Source organism: Copadichromis virginalis, linkage group LG6, assembly GCF_057382275.1.
Source record: "Copadichromis virginalis isolate Kocher_CV1m ecotype Utaka linkage group LG6, C_Virginalis_male_GT1.1, whole genome shotgun sequence".
NCBI classification, from domain to species: domain Eukaryota; kingdom Metazoa; phylum Chordata; class Actinopteri; order Cichliformes; family Cichlidae; genus Copadichromis; species Copadichromis virginalis.
Window position 1 is genome coordinate 16,111,275 of NC_140623.1, and position 22,826 is coordinate 16,134,100.

Genomic DNA, 22,826 nt, shown 5'->3' on the forward strand with positions numbered 1-22,826 from the left:
TGCCACAGATATATGATAGTATTCAGTGAGTAATGGGCAGAGAAGAGAAAGGCTGCGAGGGAGAAAATGAGCAACAGAGTGAGAAGGTGAACAAGATGACAGATTTTGCTGGAGGAAAGTCCAGAGCGAGAGATGAAAAATGTCTCTCACCCTGTGTGTACCTTTACAGTTGTTTCCCCACAACGAGCACCTGCTGTATACCAAAGACAGTGCGTGCGCTCTTACCGCCATCACAGTCTTTCCCAGCTCGGCGTCCTCGCTGATGACGGCCGTATAGACGTCCTGGCTAAAGACGGGTCTGTTGTCGTTGACATCTGTCAGGTTGATGTTCACAGTAGCCATGTCGCTGAGCGGTGGCGAACCGCCATCTGTAGCCTCTATTGTAATGTAGTATTCATGAGAGGCCTCATAGTCCAGCGGCTCAATCACGAAGACGTCACCTGAGGCACAAAACCAGAAATGTATCTAGCTGTTAAAAAGACTCCGAAATGTATTTTTGTTTATCATCTAAATATTACAAAACACATATTTGTCTCGCAGCAACCACAGTGTTTTAATGTTTAATATTGCACATGTAGAGAGGATCTAGCAGGTAAGTTCTTTTTTTTGTTGCATGTTGTCATTTTTTAAAGTGGGTTTATACTTTCACATGCAAACATTTTCAGCTTAAATACACCTTAAGTCAAAACATCATCCATCACTGGCACTGAGTTGGCATTCAAAAACTAAATCCTGTTCAGCTACACTGAGTTAAAACATAACCAGGGATTTTCTTACTTTGGTGTTTCACTGTAATCATGAAACTAGCCAATCACAGCCCATTTGGAAACAAACCAAGGGTTTTTTTGTATATTAAATCCACAGCAAAATTATTTACAAAGGTTAGGAAGAAAATGCAAAATCTATTTAACTCTTCTGTCCTATGGTCAAAATGACCCATTTGGCAAATGGGCCATTGCAATCCCAGGACAATTAAAGCAGCGGTCCCCAACCTTTTTTGCACCACAGACCGGTTTATGTCCAACAACATTTTCACGGACCGGTCTTTAAGGTGTCGTGGATAAATACAACAAAATAAAACCAGTAAACAGAAGATTTATTCACAACACACAGGAAAGACCCAGGAAAACCAAGTTAATGCTAAAAACAATAAAAACCCCAAAAACCATAAATTTCACAGCCGAGCCTCAACTCTGGCAGCCCGGTACCAAACGACTCATGGACCAGCCCAGGGGTTTGGGACTGAATTAAAGGGTTAAATGCAACAACATCTGTCACGTTGCAACAAAGATGATTTCATTTTCAAGCCTACAACGCCGGTGCAGGAATTCAAAAAACAAATATAAAAAAAAACTACCACATACCAGTCTTTGGGTCCACGCTGAACATGCCATGCTCGTTCCCGCTGATGATGCTGTAAGTGATCTCGCCGTTGGCGTCGGCGTCTCGGCTGGCTGCGTGCACTCTGAGCGCCTGAGTACCCACGGCCACATCCTCAGACATAGTGGCTGTGTATTCACGGTGCTCAAACACCGGCGGATTGTCGTTGATGTCCAGGACGGAGATCACCACCTGGCAGAGCGAGGACAGACGCGGCGAGCCCTGGTCACTGGCACGGGCCTTCAGCTCATATACTGACTGCACTTCGCGGTCCAAGGGACGCTCCAGGGTTATTACACCAGTGGACTCGTCAACTGAGAAAAATCCATCAGCGGACTCAACCAGTGAGTAGAGGATGTTGCTATTCAGGCCTGGGGTGACAAAAAAGATGATGCTTTTTTTAAAAATTGCATTACAATGGCAATCACTCCTATTAGTCATCATACAACACTTCTCAGTTACAACTCCTTTGAGCTCATGCTGCTTTCACTTCCACACATCTGAGCTGATGAGCCAAATGCTACGCACCATAAAACTGATGGTCACATAAAGAGAAACACTCTTAAATGGAGGACATAAACAAGCATATTGATTTCTACATAGACGTATTGATTGTTGAATAGTTAAATGTCACGTTCTTATGCCCTTCTAAAACATCCATCTTTCACACAGCCTCTGATAAACAGGAGCTCTGAATCTCTAATCCATGCAGTAGTCATAACTCATGTCCTCCCACAAGCAAGACGGTCCCAGAAACAAGACAGAGACGGATCACAATAATAATCGTAATGCTTTACTGCAGGTGGCCCCCATTTTGAATATGCTATTATATTCCCATTTATCAGGTAAGTGCCCCCATCCTCTGATCTCATTACCATGCTGGAGCGAGTGCCAAGGGGAACCCTGCTTATATAATTTCTCATCACCTTCATCTGCTCTGATCATCTTTAGGACAATTGCTTTACAGTGGTTAAGTGAACTGTGTTAAATTATTATTGGCTATCTTGTTGTATCCGCCGATGTTTATGATCGTGGGTTTATGTGGGTCACACAGCAGAAATGTTTCATATGAAACCAGAAGTGGAACTTATTAATTAGTGGCCTCGTGAACAAGTAGCAACAAGCAGGGTGAAAAGAGAGGCAACACTTCAATGGTAAAAACTGAAACGTTCCTTGAATGGTCTCATGAGTCTGGCTCCAAAAGTGAGCCAACAAACATGCTTATAGCCCAGAGCAAAAAGCTGGTGTGGTCACTAAGCCTTCATAATAACTGTACGGTTGGAGTTTGCTCTTTATACTGCTAACCTGTTTTCAAATGGTTAGCACATGCAGGTTCACAGGTGTGCTAACAGGCAGCTGTGGCTGACTGCTGTGCAACAGGCCTCATTGTTGCTAACTCGAGTCAGAAAGCTGGAGCTCGCGATTGGGGTTTGAGCTGTTGGTGCTATTTCAAGCATTTGAAAGTAAATATCTAACAAGTATTATGACCGCTCTGTTTTACAGAGAGACCAAGAAGTTTGTGCTTTCTGTGTTTTGTTTACTGAGGCCAGTTAAACAGATGTGCATGTTTATGTGTTGCACAGCAGCTTGGATATAGCTCACTGACCAAAGCCAAACCAAACCAAATGTATAATTTGTATATTAAATCACGGGTGAACTTTCTTATATTACATGCACTACCTTTCTATTTTTAGACTTTATTTTGCTTCTTGTGTTATCATTAATGCTGACTTTTACCCACATAAATCTGTTTTACGGCTCAGTCGTGGCAGAGCAAAATAGACTTCTGTGCAACTCGGAAAGAAATCCGTGTTTGCCTGGTGATTACACTGATTTTTTTCATGTTCAGCAACCAGTTGGAAGGAGGTCAGCTCCAGGTGACCACATTTGATCTTACAGGTAAGCAACCTGTCTCCAAACAAATGCAGTCACTCTCAGATAAGCTAGTGAAGGCTTGCAAATAATTTGTGTCTAATTTAGAAACGCAAACATGTGCCAACATGTTACAATCAGTCTGAGTGACTCTGTGCTGATGACCACGACTTATTTTCTTTTACAACAAGGATTTCAGTTCTGTTTGTCATCTAGCTGTGTTCTGGCTATATTCCTATATAAAATCAAGGTTGCTGAGCAATCCTGCCATTTTGCAGCATCACAGCTGTCACATGCTGAACAGGTCCAGACATTCAGAACTAATATAGTCAGAAAGACAACCATTTAGTGTGATTTGCACTTAATTTTGTCTATTTGCTTCATTTTAATGTGCTTTTATTCATTTATGTGCCATGTTTTATTTATCTTTTTTAAAATCTTGTATTCATCTATTTGTATTCACATACAACGGGACTGTTAAATTCATCTGTCTTGACTAGAAAGCACTTTGGGTCAACTCTTGTTTTTAAATGTGCTTAATAAATACAAATCATCTGACTCAACTTGAGCTGTTTTGTGTGTGTTTGTGTGTTTCCTTAGCTTTGCCCTGGAATTTTCTTATTTTTCTAAATGATTTTAGTAACAAACTTGAAGAACGTGTCTGAATCTTACACAGCAACAAGGTGGGCAAAGCAGAATATAATTAAATGCCCCCACACTGAAACAACTGACGGGGCAATGCAGAGAGCAAAGAGAGAGACACACTCTGACCAAGGTAGAGTGATAAAAGGACAAAGCAAAATCAGAGAAGAAATTCCAAAGTTTATCACAGATCAAGGGCATCAGTCTGGGTCTTAATCTTTGTCTGCTTCATAATCATCCCACACTGATAAGTGCGGCCTCTCAGAGATTGTAACAGTGGGTCGAATAGTGGCTTGGCAATGTGGGTAAATATCAAACATCGCACAGCGATCACGAAGGCCATGGCACATAGCAGCAAATGCCAAGAATGAGTCCACTCAGTGAAAAATATAAAAAGATAAAGCAACTCTTTCCTCGTGGGAAGAGGGTTACATTAGGCTTTGCATTTTAAGCGTCGGCCACAAAGACAGTTGACTGAAGCTGGAGTGAATTGGGTCAGCTATGAAGCCTATTTTTTTTGTACACCCTGTGTGTCTGGTTGGGATTTGCCAGCTGTGCTTCAAGCTTGCAACTAAATCAAATATACTAGGCCGACACACAGAGAGGAAAGAAATGTGTGAAACACCCATATGCAGGAGAAATATTGATCAAATGCCTCTCTGTGCTCATGCAGTGTATGTCTAAATAATTATTGCTCCCGGCTAAACTGCAGGGAGCACTGTTCTTTCCTCCACCCTTCCTTCAAGTACCCTTAGCCCAGATGTACCAAATGCAAAGTTAATTTTTTGCCATCAAAGCCTCCAGGGAAAAATGTCTTAATGGCAGCTTTTTTCCCCTCTCTTTTCTTTCATTTAACATTTCTCCTTGAGGGAGTCAGTTTTAGCATCCTTTTCATTCTGTCAAGCTGTCACTCCGGCCCCCCACCAAAAAAAGGGGAGGGAAACAAAAAGAGACGGTGGCGATAGTCAGCTAACAGGCTGAAATGGTTTTTCAAGTTAGAGTGTTCTGCTTCATTAAACCCAAGGTGCAATCTGGAACGGAAGGTCCACTAGTTTCCTGAGAAAGAAAAAAAGACTTAAACTGCACGCTTCAAGCTCTCCGGCCTACCCGAGTGTGAGCCTCTTAGTGATTGGCAATGTTTGCTGAAAGGAGGAGACGCCTGAGATAAATATGTGGCCCTGTGGCTTTGCACCAGGCGAATGGAAAATTGCAATCATCTCTTTTGAGAATTCGACTTGAAGAGAGAAGAATTTCATTAGAGTGTAATAGAGCTTTTAATTTGAGGGGTTGATCATTCATGAAAATTCACATTTGTTATCCCTCCCTCTTGCCATTTAGTGCGATGCTGTTCCACAATGGTGAGATAATAACCTGTTCATAGCAAGTCAGCACTGCTTATTCCAACCCATTAAAGGGTATTTCAGAAGCACAGTCCCGTATCACATGTGCATATGCTTTTTTATTGTGATCGTGAGCAATGCAATATGTTGCCATTAATTGCATTTTAAGCACATTTTACCAGCTTCCTGAGATTATTGCATTTTTGGAAGCTTAAATGTTTGCCTAAAACACATTTTATTACTGAGTTCTGGTCCAATAGGCTGGTTTAATCAGAGAGATTTGTTATGAAGGTTTTTTTTAAAGCATTCTCAATATAATGTATTCTTCCCTTAATTCTGTATGAGAAAGAATAGAAGGATCTGAAGTCTTGCATGAACGTGTGTGAGGCAAGGAGTGTGAAAAGACTGATACTCAGCAACTCGGAGTTTAAAGGCTGCTTCTCTTTTCTTTTCTTTTTTTTTCAATTATTTTTTTAAATCTCTCCAAGTGTGAAGCGACAGGAAGTGATGACCCGCGTCTTCTTCATAGATCAGTAGAAATGAAAATGGTGAATTTTTTTGGCTTGGGACTTTTTTCATATCAAACAGCCTTTTCAGGGGTTTTAGTTTTAAAATATCAACCAATACAGGATGCTAAAATTAGCTTCATGAGTTGCTGGGTTTTTATACGTCATCCTTTGGTCCAGCAAAGTGGTGTAATGACAAACTAATCACGGTCTAAACTTAAGGACCTGCTGTTTCAGTGTTAAATCTGTCAAATTATGGCTTTCATATGTGCAATAAAGTTCGGCACTTACAGCAGCAGTGTCTGATAGTTGCTGTGTTCAAATGAAATTTGTCTATGGGTAATTATCGCTTTATTGCTGCACATCTCTATCAATAAAGACTTGCATCAATTTTACAGTTGCGCAAGATCGTTCTTATGATTTTCCACCTCACTGTAAATAACAGCTGCCCTCTACCTAGAATGTGCCAGAGAATAAAACTCACCAGTATCCAAATCGTTCGCTGACAGCTTTGCCACAAAAGTGCCCGTCTCTGTGTTTTCAAAGACGGTGATGCTGTAGGGGTCAGTTGAGAACTGCGGTGGGTTGTCATTGACGTCTTCCACAATAATATGAATGTCAGATTCACAGTATCGCCCTCCTCCGTCCACCACACGCACTTTAAACCTGTACTCGTCTTTCTCTTCTCGGTCCAGGGGCTGCGAGGTCTTCAGCTCCCCTGAAGGTAAGACAGGAAGGTTTTGAGAAGAAATGCAAAAGTGCAGACACGGGCTCTTGGGGAAGAGTCGGTGTCAGAACAACATAAAAGTCAAATGTGTACAAGAAAAAAAGAGAAAAAAATCAATCAAAATGCTAAGTTTATGTATGAGTGGACAAACCTGAGGCATTTTAAAGAAATGTAACCCTCTTGTCTACTGTTTACTAACCAAGTGAAAACCATCCGAACAACTGAAGGCTTTCAAGCGCGTAGAGAGGAGAATAAATAAGTAATTGAAGCAAGAGAGGACGAAGAGGATAGCGAAGGGAGCGGGATGATGAAGGAAAACATCAGAGTTGGCAGCTAAAAGCAGCCTGGAAGTGTCTTGGGATACCAAGCAGCCAACATTACCACAACTGCTCTGGAAAACTCCAGAGCCTCTTGGCGGGTCTCATCAGCAATAATCCTACTTGTCTGCACTGAAAAAAAATAAATAAATCACACTCCCGCTGCATAACAGTAGCCCTGCTGCTGGAAAACTCGAAATTGAGGGCTGCCAAAAGACAGCGGGATGACATTGTTGCCTTATTGTCTGCTCTGGTGTCAGCCTCCACATGTTAAGGCAGAATACTCAAGGATTCTGTGAAACAGCAGATGTGCTGTATAGCTGTTCAAACCAAGTGGTTTTGTTTGCATACTTCTTTGGTTAACCTGCACTGTGGTTTTTCTTTTTTCCTCTTTTGTGGTTTCTTTTTTCAACACAGCAGTCAGAGTGAATCTCTGATTTAGAGGGTCTCCCAGAAGAAATTATTTGCAGGAAAGAAGTATAGTGGCCATAAATTCAATCTTAAGTATTGCAACTGTGTACTTTAGTGCCACTGTGGGTCTATCAGTTGCCCTGCAGGGAAATGTTCTTGGCTCTTGAATAAGTAAATAACAACAGGGCACAAGAAAACCATCTTGCTTCTTCCAATGCTGACAATACAGTAATTTGCATCCACTGAAACTCGCACACGCAGACACACAAACAATAACTTTTTTCCCCGACAACTCTCATGTAAAACATAAAACTACTGTCACGCTGAGCTGTCTTTCAAATCGTGTTGTTCCAAGCAGAGGGCTAAGCGTGTTTCATGAGTGGCTTTAGCATGAGTGTCCTGCATACTGTTCCCATAATAATCATAAATGCATTCAACACAGCTGGAAAGCAATCTAACTCAATGACTGCGGACACAGATGGACTCATAAAGAAAGAAGAGACAAATTACTCACATAAAATATAAACAGAGCACATGCTTTTCCACCGAGTTTAGAACACCGCACGATCAACGCTCTCTTTTTTCCACAGAGCAGTAGTTAAGCAAATGTCTTTTACCCCACAGATACACACCTGTGACAAAGTCAATGATGAACAATTCCGATCCAACTCCCTGGAGCTCATAAGAGATTTGGGCGTTTGAGCGGATGTCAGCGTCTGTGGCAGAAACCTGCAAAATAAGCCTGCCTGCAGGGGAGTCCTCTGGGACGCTTTCACTGTACACAGACTGGAAGGCAGGTACAGGAGGAGGAAAACGGAAGAGGGGAAGAAATCAAAGTGAAAACCAAGAAAACTCACAAGACAGCAAACTGAAATTAAGAGCAGAACCAGAGCAAAGAGGACTTTACCTTTTCGCATACTGGGCTGTTGTCATTGGCATCCAGCACCTTGACCTCTACAACAGCTTTGGCAGTGAAGATGCCATCACTGGCAGTAATGTTAAGGAGGTAATTGTCCTTTTCTTCACGGTCCAGGGGCTTCCTGACAGAGACCTTCCATTCATTCTGAATATGTTCAATGGCAAATTGGCCTAGTGGGTCTCCTCCTATTTGGGGTTAAAGACAAATATTCCACTTTAGCATGAACAGCAACCAAGAAGCAGAAAGCAACCTAACTTGTTAAAAAGAAACAAGGCTACGTGATTTATCCTCAGTTAATTATTCCTGCAATCATAATCGAAATATTCTCTGCTCTTTCACAGAATAATTTCCAATTTTTACACCAAATATTATTATTGGTAGGCAAGCAATCTGCAAACTAAGGAGAGGAAAATATACATTGGCTAATTATCATGCTGGTTTCTGATTCCTCTTGACTTCACATACATATTCACAGTTTCTAATTAGCACCACAGGAAGTACTTTTGCCCAGTCTATTTCAAAGCACTATTCAGATAATTATACATTTCTGTAGTATAATGACCTAAATATTTGTTTAGAGCTTGAGCAGATTAGCAATAACTCCTAACAGATAACGGGACTGTGTAATGTCTCAAAGATGAGATATTATCATGATATTAAGTGGCATGAATCCATAATCCCCCCCTAAGCTCTGTTTATGAAAAACTGCTACACAAAAGAGTAGAGAGTAAACTCCTGGCTTACTAATTATCAGTTTCACAAAATAATAAATGCCCACCTGTGATGAAGAAGTCGACTTGTTTATTAATGTCTTCAGAATCATCATCTGTGGTGCTGAGGATAGCGATCACTCCACTCGGAGGAGGGTCGTCTTCGCTGACTGTGCCTTTGTAGATCTCCGCAGTGAAGCGGGGTGGGTTGTCATTAACATCACCAACTGTTACCTCCACTGTGGTTCCAGTAATTAGTTGGACTTTCTCCCCTTGGTCCGTTGCTAAGATGGAAATTTTGTATTTGTCAGTCTTTTCACGGTCAAGCTCTTTTAAGGTGGTCACCCATCCAGTCTCACTATTGACTGCAAACAGCTCAGGGATCTCGGGCGAGTTCTGTTTGGGGTCAAGGCTGTAAATGATCCGGCCGTTGGTTCCAGAGTCTTGGTCGATGGCTTTGACCTGGATAACCTGGGTCCCACTTGGAAGGTTTTCCACAACGACAGCCTCATAAGGGTTTGCCTCAAAGACTGGTGTGTTATCATTCACATCCTTCACCTGGATGTTTACATTTACAGATGTAACTATCTCATAATTTTCATAGTTGGTTTGGGCAACCAGAGTGAGCTGGTACCATTTGGTTGTCTCATGATCGAGGTTCTTCTGAAGCTTCAGCGCTCCACTATCTCGATCTACAACAAACATTTCACCTTCATTGCTCTCAGGATTGTTGCCCTTTACTAGGCTGTAAAGAACTGGTTGCTCACTCACAGCCTGAATCACATCTATCTCTGTGCCAATAGGAAGGTCTTCAGATATTGTGTAACGATAATGTGGTTCGGCAAATTTGGGAATTGGCGTCTCTGGTGCAACAATCTTGATGTAAACCTGTACAACAGAATATTTGGGTGGGTTTCCGGTATCCTTTGCCCTCACAAAAAACGCATACATATCATTTTCAAGGCCAATGAGGCTTTCTTTGGTTACAATGATCCCAGAGGTTGGGTGGATTTCAAAGTTTTCCTCAACATTTTCAGCATCTGCCTCAATTGAATATTCGATGTCAGCATTGCTTCCTTCATCCGTGTCTGAAGCAGCAACTTTAACCACAGAGGTTCCTCTTGGGACGTCTGATGCAATGGTGGCTTTGTACTCAGCTGCCCTGAATTGTGGGGCATTATCATTGGCATCAGTAAGAATTACATTGACAACACTGAAGCCTACTTTTGCACCACCATCTCTAGCCATGAGAGAAATAGGAATAACCTTCTCTTCTGTATTTTCACGATCGAGGCTCTCCAAAGTGAAAATCTCTCCATTTTCATTAATAGAAAACTTGTCCTTTGCAAAGTCATTGATAATCTGATATGTTATTTGCCCATAAATGCCTTCATCGTCATCGGTTGCCTTTGCCTCTGCTACCAAGGTACCAACAGGGGAATTCTCAACAAGCTCTGCCAAATAGTCCACCTGAGAAAAGGTGGGGCTGTGGAAGTTGGCACCAATAACTTTTACGGTGACTAGGGCTGAGCTTCTGAATACACCATCCGACACCGATACATTAAGATTGTAAAGAGGTTGCATATGTGGCCTGCGGTGGTTGGAAATGGTGATGTCACCGGTGTGTTTGTTAATGGCAAAGTTCTGATCTTCATTTCCAGATATTATCGAAAACTCCAACTTATTTGTGTCTGAGCTGTCAGGATCAGATGCTTGGACTTGACTGACAAAGTGCCCACGTGGCGCCAGTTCGCTGATGGTAGTTCTGTAAGTATGCTCGGTAAAAACTGGAGCGTTGTCGTTCAGATCAGTAACATCTATTGTCACGATGATGTCACTAGAAAGTGCTGGAACTCCTCCATCAACCACACGCACTCTCAGCTTGTGTTGCTGGATCTCTTCATGATCGAGAACTTGAGCTGTAGAAATGATTCCTGTGTTGCGGTCAATGGTAAAATAATCAGAACTCTTCCCCCGTTCCTCAACCAACTGAAAAAATACTTCTTGGTTATTACCAGTATCGGAATCTTTGGCATCAACTTGCAAAACAGATGTGCCGATAACAGAGGCTTCCGAAATATTGGCATAGTAGGTCTTTGACAGGAACACAGGAGCGTTGTCATTGACATCTTCCAGAATGATATCAACAAAGACCTCGGAGTGTGCTCCAGTTAGAGAGTCTGTGGCTCTTACATTTAATTTATAGGCAGGATGCATCTCAAAGTCCAAAGGCTGAATCACATGAATGACGCCTGTGTTGAAATCAATTGAGAACTGTTTGAAAGGATCTCCCTCAGAGATGGTGTACACAATACGAGGGCCTTCAGAATCGTTGGCCTGTACGTGAAGCACAGGGGAGCGCAACTGAATGTTCTCAGGGACTTCAATGCTGTAAAACGGTTTCTCAAACACAGGCATTGCTTTGTTCACAACTCTTACTGGCACTTCTATTTCTGCTGACAGAGCTGGTTGTCCACTGTCCTTTGCCATAACAACAATAACAAAGTTTGTGTTAAGGGCTTCTTTCTCAAATTTCTTTTTAAGTGAGATTTCACCAGATGGGCTAATTTGAAAGTGATCATGCTGCTCCTTCAGCTGATACTGGATGTTTGCATTCGGGCCGAAGTCTTTATCCACTGCCGTCACCTGCCGAATGACCTGGCCTTCCTCTGCATCCATCTGAACCAGGGCGTGATAGGGAAGGTTCATGAACATAGGTGTGTTGTCATTTTCGTCCTCCACAGTCACAGTTACTAAAACATGAGCCTTATCTTCAGATTTGTCTTCTCTTGTGACCTCAACAACTACATCAAATGTGTCCTGTACTTCACGATCAAATGGGATTCCGGTGGTTGAAACGACTCCAGATGTGCGGCTGATTTCAAATCTGCTGTCAGGGTTTAATATTTTATAGAACAAAGGCTCATTCACCTGATTCCCAACAGCAGCAATGACCGCTAGAGTGTTCTTCTCAGAGGAATTTTCTCGGATGTAGGCTTTGTAAGATTCCCGGGTGAACTTCAGCTTGCTCTCCTTGTTTTCCTGTACACTGATCTTCACTACAGCAACACTGGCAAATCTACCATCAGAAACCCTGACCTTTAACTCATATCTGCTCCGAAGCTGTGTGACATTCTGAATGGAGATTATTCCAGTGATGGGATCCATTTTAAATTTATCACCAATATTTCCCTCAGAGATGGAGAAGAGAAGTTTGGAGTTAGGCCCAGAGTCTGCATCTGTAGCACTGACTTGAATGACTTCTACCCCTTTGTATGTTGGCACTACAACAGTTGCCTCATACTGCTCTTGGCTTAAAACTGGTGCGCAATCATTAACATCAATTACTTCAATGGTCACATTGGCTGTGGTCTCTGCAAACAGCCGTGGCATTCCTAGATCATGGACCTGGACTGTGAAGCGGAAAACACTCCTCTGTTCGTAATCCAAAGGTGATGTAATTCGGATGGCTCCAGTGCTCGAGTCAATGGCGAAATAGTTATGTGCAAATGGTTCAACAATTTGATAGATGAGCATAGCATTCTGGTCAGAATCGGCATCAGTGGCGTGAATGACAAAAGGTGTGTTTTCACGGGTCAGTACAACACTATTGATGAGGGCCGACTCGCTGATTACACCCTGAAATTCCCTCTGGTCAAAGACTGGAGCGTTGTCGTTTTCATCCTTTAGATGAATCGTAAGTGTTGTGTTGCTGGCAAGTCCAGCCATGTTGGTGCCCTGTATGATAAGCTTGTATTCAGCGATGGTTTCATAATCTAAAGATTTTTGTGTTACAACCACTCCCGAGTTTGGATTTATATCAAACGCATTGTTGATGTTGCCCCCTTTTATTTGATAGAAAACAGACGACTGGCTGACGGCTGTGACCGAGGTCACGAAACTTCCAGGAAGGGCTGATTCGCTCACTTCTGCAGAAAACGCCTCTCCGGTAAATCTGGGGACTGCATTGTCAGAAACCGTTACCAGAACGTGTACGGTGGTTGTATTTGACAGCGGAGGTACTCCGTTATCTGATGCCTTAACAGTGAGTTCAAATGTTGTCTTGCTGTTGCGATCAAGCTCTTTGGCTACTGTAATTGTCCCGAGGACAGGGTCAATAGCAAATGAGTTGGCAACATTTCCTGTGAGAGAAAAGACAAAAGAAGAATAGATTTTTCTGTATGTTGTACTGGAAAGATGTGTTTAATGAGCACTGGATTGTACTAGCAGTTTATCAATCTAAGTCATAAAACTGGCTGAAAACAGAAGGAGCAACAATGCATCATATTCCCATCTCAGCTACTTCAAATATGCACATATACAAACGCAAAGTCTAACTGAAGCATGTCTCTTGTTTTCACATAACAGATTATTGTAGGAGAGATTATCAGTGGGATGTGCCCATCTCCCACATATTTGAAGATCCCCTAAACAAAATATTCAATATTCTCAGAGTATTTCATTCATATCCAGAGGGCAGCTGTACTGATGACTCATACATTTTTATGAGATGATTTCATTTGCAATGTTTTGCAATGAAAGATTTTTGCTATGAGGGGAAAAAAATGGGGGTTAAAAAGAGTAGCATTGTAACGTAGCGTGCATTCACCTGATTCAATGTGGTAGACAACCTCTGCATTAGAGCCCTTGTCTTTGTCAAGAGCTGTAACCTGGAGCACCGCCGTGCCTACGGCAGCAGATTCAAACACTCGACCGGAGTATGGTGTGCCTATGAACCAGGGTGCATTGTCATTGGTGTCGTCCACATTGACAATAACGCGCACAAGGTTCCTCTTAACAGGAATGTCCTGATCTCGAACCTATAAAGGTCATTTTTTTATGAAAGAGGACACACAGGGGGAGGAGAAAGAGCAGCGATTAGTGTTCAACCTTACACTAATTTCTTGAATGTTTAACTTTAAAACAGTGAAATCAATTTGAACATGAACTCTGTTAAACAATATGCTAGAACTTCTCGGAATTCAACAAAGTTCAGTCTGTTTCTACCAATTCATACCATGACAGTCAGGATGTGACGATGCATGGTCTCATGATCCAGTCGCTCAGTGGTATACAGGGTGCCGGTTCCTGGGTCTAGTCGGAACTTCCTCAGGCTGAACGGATCAGTGCTGCTCAGGAGAGTAAAGGTCAGTTTGTTCTTCTCGTCCCTGTCCACAGCACTGATCTGCAGGACCTCACTCCCCGCTGGTTTGTCTTCAGGGACATTCACGACATAAACATTCTCAGAAAACTCCGGCCGGTGGTTGTTGGTGTCAATGACACGGATAAGCACCTACAGGAGAAAAATAAATTGCATGCAAAGTTACATTTATACACTTGACTTAATTCATATCACAAAGGATACATGCAAAAATATTTTAGTGGCTGTTATGTAAGGCTTTTTAGGTTTTGTCAAAAAGTGCTGTGAGCCATTACTCAATAAAAAGCACCAAGAGGATATTTCTAAAGCAACCAAATGACAAGGGTCAGGGATAAGTTTACATATTCAAAATTATATTTCAATAACCAACTGATCAGTGGTGAAACGATTGTGTGCTTGTAAATGTATTTGATTGTCTAGAACCAAATAATGATTTCCAAACAATAAAGCTTCTGGTAAATGATTAGATATCACAGCTCTGGTGCATGCTTCAACACTGCTCAGTACTATGGTCCAAAGATATGCAAGTAACACTTTTATCTTTATTTTAACCATTTCTCTCACTTTGGTCTGCACACATTCACACATATACACTATATTATTTTCAAATCACTTTCCTGATCTCGGCAAAAATAAGCAGTAGTGTGTTGACACAGACTCGATCGATCCATGCGATGGCAAAAGCAATAATTTATCTGAATGGCCACTTGATACTGCTAACAGTCAATCAATGCTGAATAACCGCAATTAATCTAAATGAATTCTGAGCTACACACATGAGCAGTTCATGAAAGAGAGAGTGCATGTGTGAGAAATCAAATGATCGGGGAGTGCTGAAGTAAGTCCAGTGATCCCACTATGCTTCCGTATTAGAAAGTCTGAAACAAATATAACTTTGAGGATATGCTGAGTGTTACTTTTGTGCTAATATTGCTACCCCTCCTAATATTTTCAAAGGCTACGCTTTATGAAACTAATTTTTGCACATGCACGCTTCTTTCTTTGGATAATGTGCAAAGTGTAGTTTACTGTGCTTTTCCCCCAACACACGCACAAACAACAAAGAATCTAACATCCCAAACTGTAAAATTCCACTGGGAGCGTGTTTTATCAACACCAGCCACTCGTCTACTGGACTTCCGACAGAGGATTATGGAGAGCTGCTGGAATGCGATCTCTGTTTCCCAGACCAGCGAGGGACTTCTACCGTTGCCAAACATGGTGAACAAAGGGATCAGCCCAGATTAGACACCTGCATACCAGACACCAGGGGGTGATGTCCCGTAAGGAAAGCAGTCGATGCTGACCTGTTTGGTGCAGGAAGACTGAAGGGGGCTTAAATCACAAAAGCTCTGACCAGGTAACGGCTCACAACTGACTGGGGTTTGTCAGATCTCTGGTCAAAACAACTGCCCGCTGTTGTCTGTTGTCATAATACTGTTTGCTAAGCACTGTGAGCCTATATCAGAGACAAATATAGACTCAACCTGACAGGACTGATAACATTTACAATCTGCTCTGTGCTGTGATGCTGGCAATGCTGCTGAGGCTCACAGATGTCATCTTGCAGGGGGAGCATTGGGCTGCTTGCTGTTTGTTAGTGCAGTAATCTTGCCACAAGTCATGTGTCATAGGCAATCCATATCACACTGTTAATAAAAACGAAGGTAAAAAATAAATAAAAATCATTTTTAATGCGACATCAAATCTAAAAAAAAAACGTATCAATCTAGGCCTGTGGTGCATGTTGCATGCTCAGCAACATGACAAACTATCTCACTGTAAACATGTGTTCTCATGTAAACACAGACATCATATAGAATAAGATTGCAGATGCCTTCTAATCCACCTTTTACATACTCTGACGCAAACGCTTGCACGTACTCACGCACACACACCAGGAGAGGCTCCTAAGTTGCACACTTCCACACGTACATGCACACAAAGAGGCTGCCCAATGTGTCTCAATCTGGCCAGCGTCAGATAACACGCCTTGTGAAGAGTGAGTAAGGTGGCGAGAACTGATAGCGCCGTCGAGAAGGAGAAAGGATGGAATCTGGTCAGTGGTATCTGCATCTATACACAGTGTACAAATCTATACCATTTAAAATGCCCACAAAAAGCTATTCACACCCACCTCACACCCCTATATGCGCACAAACTTCCCTCTCCTTCTCCCTTTGCAAGAAAGCGCCACAGCACTTCAAAGGGACTTTGCCCCCAAACATCACAAACGTATCACGATACAGCCTGACCGCAGCAGAAACGCTGGTGTACAAGGGAACTTTGTAGTCTTTGTATATGGCTTCCCCTGGGAAAGCTGAGAAGGAACACGATTGGGACTGAGACACAGGCGTGATAGATGGAGATACTAAAGAGGAAAAAGTGCTGTGACAGTAAGATTAGGGCTGGGCCATATTATACCGTTCACGGTAATACCGGTATAATGTTAGGCAACGATAGGAAAATGAAATTTCGCGATAGAATGGGAGTAAAACGCGCATGCGCGGTGCCTTTGTTTTCATACGCACATGGCCGATTGTTGAGTGAAACAGATGAACCAGAATTGGTTTGTAAAAACGGTGCAACTTCCGTGATGTGGAACTGGTTTGGTGTTTGTCCGTCAGATACACAACAAAGCACATTTTTTGCAGAACATGCAAGCGGCCGTTGTTATTGTCATATTTGTCGGACTAAGATGCTCTTAAATCTGGGAGTAATCTGGGTCCTAAACTCCGTATGCTTCAGGTCAAACAACACTGCAGCATCACTTAGAGTTAAAAACTGTCTAAATTCTTTCATCTTTAATAAAACGATCAGCATTGCTGCTTTACCAGGTGTAACTATAAAGTTTAACTTCCAGGCATCCATGAAAACAAAAGTTATTACATTTAACGGAGTTAGAAGTTAGCAGGAAGCTAGCGGAAGTTAGCTCGCTAGTTTCGCTAGTTACCTAAGCATGATATAGCATGTTCTGACTGAGAGATTTCTGGAAAAAATCAAACGTACAGCTCTGCTATCACTTCCAACATAAATGAAGACAGGAAACTAAACAGCAGTGATGTTTGTAGGGTTACTGAAGTTGGGCTAGCTGGTATATAATGATGTGCTACGTGATCGCTAGCGACACAGCTATGTTAGCATAACATAAACAGTGAAGCTGGAGGACGAACGCTAACACTTTTCCACTTATAAAAGTTAACGTGAAGGTTCTTCATGGTTAGAGACAAATGCAATCGCATGGCAGGATGCTGTAAACGGACCAAACTTCAGTCAGGAGAACAACTGAGATAATCCATCCACAATGCGAGGTTAGTCATTAATATACTGCAACAACATGGGAATAGAGCAGCTGCCAGAGAATTCAACATTAATGAATCAATGGTACAGAAGTGGAGGAAGCAAGAAGAATGAGTTTAATAAAGTTTGATTTATCTGACTGCTTTGTTTCGCTTAATGTGCCTTATAATCCCGTGCACCTTATGGTCCGAAAAATGCGTACTGCACACTGCAGTTTAATGTTGCAAAGCACCTCTTTTTAACTTCAGTGGATATTATACATGGTTATGCTCAGGATATGTCAGCACATTTCTACTGGAAATGCCTTTTGGTTAAACTTTCAGCAAGGAATTTGCATTTGCACTGTTACATTTTTATAAAGCTTTTAATGTACATAAAAACCAGCTTCTTGTTTAAGTGAAAATAAATGGAAGGTTGTCTTTTTGCGCTAGTAATGTTGTGGAGTTGTATTTTGTCTCGCATCAATTATATCGTCGGTTATATCGTTATCGCAAATTTTCAAATATATATCGTGATAAATATTTTTGGCCATATCGCCCTGCTCTAAGTAAGATGATGGTAAAGAAGATAAGTGACAGTGAAAATCTAAAGGCGGCTAAGGGAAATGGTCAAATTTAGAAACCAGGTTGCGGAAGGGGGGAAAAATACAAATAAAAGATGTGACTGAAAAAAAATGAGTGAAAAAAGTGATACAATAATGAGCTTTGATACTTAATAAGGTAAAAAAAAATCTATGAGAAAAAAAAGCATGAGTAAATAAACTCAACAGTCGAGTGAGACATAAAGAGAGTCTTTGTAATGTGGACTGAGATAACAGAAGAAACAGGAGACCAGGAACAGATTGTGAGCAGAACAGCTTGAGGTACTTCTGCACGGCCAAAGGAGGATGCCATATAGCTGGAGACGGGGTGGGGGGACTGGGCTGCATGCCGAGGCTGCCTTGTTGGCGCAGCTCCTGGCTATGAGGTGCCCGAGCTGGAATGCGGCACCCCTCGTCTACATCAGCTGATACTTCAGCGACGCCTTCATAGATCTACAACGGTCATATGGAAAGAACGACAGACTGGCCCACTGTTTTCCAAAGACCTCCCACAAACCAGAGGCCCTCATACTGATATTACCACTGGAGTCCCCAGTGGGCTGGATTAAAAATCATTTTCAATTTTCATCATGTCATTTTAATTTGAAAAAAAAAGATGTACAAGAACAAAAGCGTATTTAAAACAGTGCCGCCTGAATTACAAAACACCTTTTTTGTGAGGTATTCAGAACAGGACACGGGGGGGCTTTTCATTGTGCTCATTGTCCTCCTGTGCCATGCGTAGGAGAGGAAGCCCCCCTGCCAGGTGGCAGGTTCTGGGCAAAGGGGGGCCGCTGGCACCGAGTACTCAAACATGTTCCCAAAACAGGATTAACAGAGGCCACTATCCACACAGGTCCAGCACTCCTGTTTGCACTTTATTCTACCCAAACAGAATTATCATCATCTCTGAAGGCATAGCCAAGAAAGATAAAGATTTCTGGAAAAAAAAACCTGAAAAAAACAGAAAGAAAGACAAAAGGGGGCTAGAAAAAGATGGAGAACAAAAAGAAAAGGAAAAAAACATTCCTAGGAGAAAGAAAATAGGCCAGCACGTCTGGCAGCACAGCTTCCACATGACTTTGATTTGAGGAATATATACCGGTAAGTCCGACTTTTGAGGTTTCATAAGGTGCTGTGTGTGTGTGTGTGTGTGTGTGTGTGTGTGTGTGTGTGTGTGTGTGTGTGTGTGAGCAGATCTAATTTGCAGTGAAATTCTGTGGGAGTTGTTTTGGAAATAAGCAACATATTATCCCCAAAGAAAACAAAGTCATACTCAACAATTAACAACTCATTTGCACGTTTTCCTGCTGAAATCCTGTCTTCTTGGACTGATTTTACTGTTGCGAGCACAGAGGTGAGCAAATTCATTACTGTTTAATCCCAACATTGTACAATCGGGATGATTAGCCGGGGGATTTACATTACTAGGCCATCAAAAGCAAGCAAACCTGCCTTCAGGCGTAAATTCATACATTTCACTGTAGCCTGACACATTATTTTAAAAATCGAACACGATTATATAAAACAGCTACAAAAACCATTCATTTCCCAGTAAGAGTAGAGCTGACAGTGAAAGAGAACTATCCCCTGACGCCAGAGCAAATGGCGTGAATGCCATGACAAAACAAGGTGGTAGCCAAAACACTCAGATCACACAGTGTTCCAAATCTTCAGGGCCTTTACAACATTCCCAATAATACGGGACAGTCAACCGGCATTCATTCATTAACTCATGTCAAAACTTGATCCTATCCCAAGGACCTGCGGTTCTTTTTAATAGCAATAATATAAAAAAAAAACACGGAGGCAAACACAAGTCTTGTTTATAATGATTTGGGGGTTTTTTTGTTCTTCTTTTTGTGTGAGAAACATTCAGTAAAAATAATTGCTCGTTTTCACTGTGATCTATATTTTTGGACTGTTGGTTCAATTTTCGATATTTTCCCTGCTTTTTAAGATATCAAATGAATTGTTTGTTCTTTGCTATTCCTGCCTTTAGTTTAGTTTTCAGCAAGTAAATCTGGTTTGATGAGATTGAGATCAGGTTAAACCATTAAACCACTTTGCTGCATTTGAAAAAATAAATGAATGGGCAGAAAGTACAGCTGCTGCCTATTCTTAAGCTTACACTACCTCGTTATCGTGGACTCAAATAAAAACATAGCTACCATATGGAGTGTGTTCTGCTGTTGGTGGAAGTGTGAATGAATTTTTCTTTATCATGCAAAAGTATCCTACGATCATCCACCACTGTTGTCTTTATGAATGTCCAGGATCTTTTGATTTAGCCAACTCCACTCTACCACCGTATTCTGATGATTTAGCAATTTGTAATGTTTCTGCTCTCTCTAAGATAAATTTGCTTGGATTCTGCAGCTCAAGCAGTGCTCCTTTAACCACATGTTGATGTTTTACTGCAACAGCTTCCAAATTCATAGGGTCAAATTCTGACCCTACATAATCGAGTAGCCCACATCTTTGAAATTACATTTCTAAAAACACAAATCCCTGATAAACTGTGCAAAAAATGGCAGTTAATGCAGTTAATGCAGTACTTTTGTTCAATCTCTCAAATTAAAAAGAGAGTCTCCACTTTACTCTCATATTCATAATATCACTGTAACTTAATATGTCTCTATACACATTTTTAAAAAAAAGCATCAGTCTGGAAACATATATGGATCCAACTATTTTTAGTATACAGCCAAACTCTGGTAACAATATTCTTTACAGACAGTCTGTATACCTCTTTCAGTCACCGTTTGCCTGTCAGCATATCTAAAGCAGCTGACCCACCTACAAATGTGGTTTATGGAGCGCACACATTCTGTAAATCCTATCCCTCAACAGAAAACAGCTGACGTACAGTGGCCAGCTGGGTATACAATATCATACACAACACTCATATGCAAGACAGCAAATAAGTCACATAAATAAACACATTTAAAACCTGCAGCCAATGAGAAAATGTGTGTTCTGATATACAAGTGATGCTCCTTTAACCTGTTTCAAATAAAGAAACTCATGGCTAATATGGAATAAATCATACAGCTGAGCATCCTTCAAAGTCATCATCACTCAATATTCTGCGAGCTGCACATGAAATTTTTCAGATTTTGTGAAGGACGGCACATTAAAATGAGACTATATACTGGACTTCCATTCCAAGAGTTCAGTTTTTACTGCACGACTTAAAAACACTAAAAGCTGATGAATACAATATTTTTCTGATATACTTTTATGCAATATGCTTTTAAAAAATGTCATGGCATTAGCAAAAGTCTAGATGCTTGGAATTCGTACAATTATATACAAAAACTGAGATTTTGTGTGGTTTTCTATATAAAGCATAAATGAATCCATCCCCTACACTTGTAAAAGGGCTGCAAGTACAGAAGGTCCTGCTGAAAATCAGGCTACACTGAGAATTAGACCTTTTGAATAGGTTAACCTTTGAATGTGATTAATTGACTTAAAATGTCACTGCATACAATATCACTGAGAGGCTTTTAAATAAGTGTCTGTTGCCAGGGCTTTTAAGAAAGTGCTTTGCAGGCGGATGCAGAAAACAGCAACTTTGTGAGTGTTTTTTAAGGTTTTGCACTAAACTAAAGGACGTGCTGCTTCCGTGGATGAGCTGCAAAATGCCAGTGAAAGAAGCGCTTCATCCAAGGCTCAGTGGAGCACAGTAGCCAGATGATGAAAGGCTTTATTCATACAGAGTGACAACAAATAGATTCTTTTCCAGCTACAGTCCTCTGATGCTCCCCTTTGAGGACAAAGGACAAAACATCATGAATGCTGCCATCACACATGACCCAAACTACCATGTAAAAATGTTCAAAATCTCATGGACAAGGCATGACCGTCTGCACAAAGACAACTTGCATGCTCAAAAGCTTTTATCATGGCAGCTCAGCTTTGGTATCAGCCAGGGAGCAGCATACTGTATCTGTTGCATATTTAGTTATTCATTCCATTCAGAAAAGGCCGAGGCAATTTGTTCCTCTCGGAAAAAAGAAAGAGAAGGTCCACAGGTTCAGGGAGAGACACAGCAGAGGGGAGGAGTTGAGCGGGCTCAAGAATGCACACTTGAAAAAAAATAAAGACAAAAAAAAAGACTTTGGCTAGACAGCACCATCATCACAGCAGCTCCGCATCAGGAATGAGACAATGGAAGATTCCTGGTGCTCAGTGCGCAACTGTGAAGGGGGAGAACAGAGGAAGAAGAGGAATGCCGCCTACCCCTATGACGACTTTAAAGTGGATTACAAAAACTTTCTTTCTCAAGTTTTTTTTTGTCTTTTTGGGATGTACATATATATATATAACCCAAAAAGATAACCCCCAGGAAATACAAATTTACAACCAGGATATGGTTAGCAGAAGCTTTTCAGCAGCAAAGAAGCAACAAAAACATCTGGCTGCTCGGGCAAAAGGTTAAAAGTTCACCTACACTCACCTCTGTATTAAAGGGAGTCACAGAGTTACTAGTTGCCAACAAAAGAAAATTAAAAATTCACTGAGCAAATATAATATTCCCACATAAGACCCTAAGTAAGCAGTTAGCAGAAGGGTATCGATCCCCTTTATTCAACTCTTGCTAAGTGACTAAAGCCCACTTTACTAAAATGTTTGTTCTTGCTGTTGTTGAAACATCTGTCTTCATATCTGATAAACAAAAAAGTAAAAAATCCTCATGCATAAACACAGGCAGCGCCATATAATGGAAAAACCTCACAGCTTCGCCACAACACATCCCATATCGTCTCATTGGTTTTGTGTCTCAAGTCATTTAGGTATATAATGAGGTTCACACATACAAAACGCCCTTTTTCCTGCTCAGCTGAATGCAATGAGAGGACATCAACATATCCCAACAAACAAGACAGTTTAGCGCCCGCTTCACTCATTACCCTCCTCTTTACAATTTCCCATGAGGAAAACAGAATCATGAC

General features: G+C 41.4%; 1 protein-coding gene across 8 annotated transcripts in view; it reads right to left on the bottom strand.

Annotated features, from left to right (window-relative positions):
• Positions 1 to 22,826, bottom strand: part of fat1a (FAT atypical cadherin 1a) — an 80,698-nt gene that overhangs the window by 15,017 nt on the left and 42,855 nt on the right. For all 8 annotated transcript variants that reach the window (XR_014920846.1, XM_085458930.1, XM_085458931.1 and 5 more), the window contains 8 exons: positions 13,842 to 14,117; positions 13,434 to 13,644; positions 8,893 to 12,966; positions 8,103 to 8,299; positions 7,828 to 7,981; positions 6,225 to 6,458; positions 1,365 to 1,751; positions 226 to 440 (listed from right to left, as the gene is read on the bottom strand). Coding sequence is in view for 7 of the 8 variants with exons in the window: in XM_085458930.1 (XP_085315056.1) it covers positions 226 to 440; positions 1,365 to 1,751; positions 6,225 to 6,458; positions 7,828 to 7,981; positions 8,103 to 8,299; positions 8,893 to 12,966; positions 13,434 to 13,644; positions 13,842 to 14,117 (5,748 nt within the window). In the remaining variant the exon portion in view is untranslated. The remainder of the gene's footprint in view (positions 1 to 225; positions 441 to 1,364; positions 1,752 to 6,224; positions 6,459 to 7,827; positions 7,982 to 8,102; positions 8,300 to 8,892; positions 12,967 to 13,433; positions 13,645 to 13,841; positions 14,118 to 22,826) is intronic.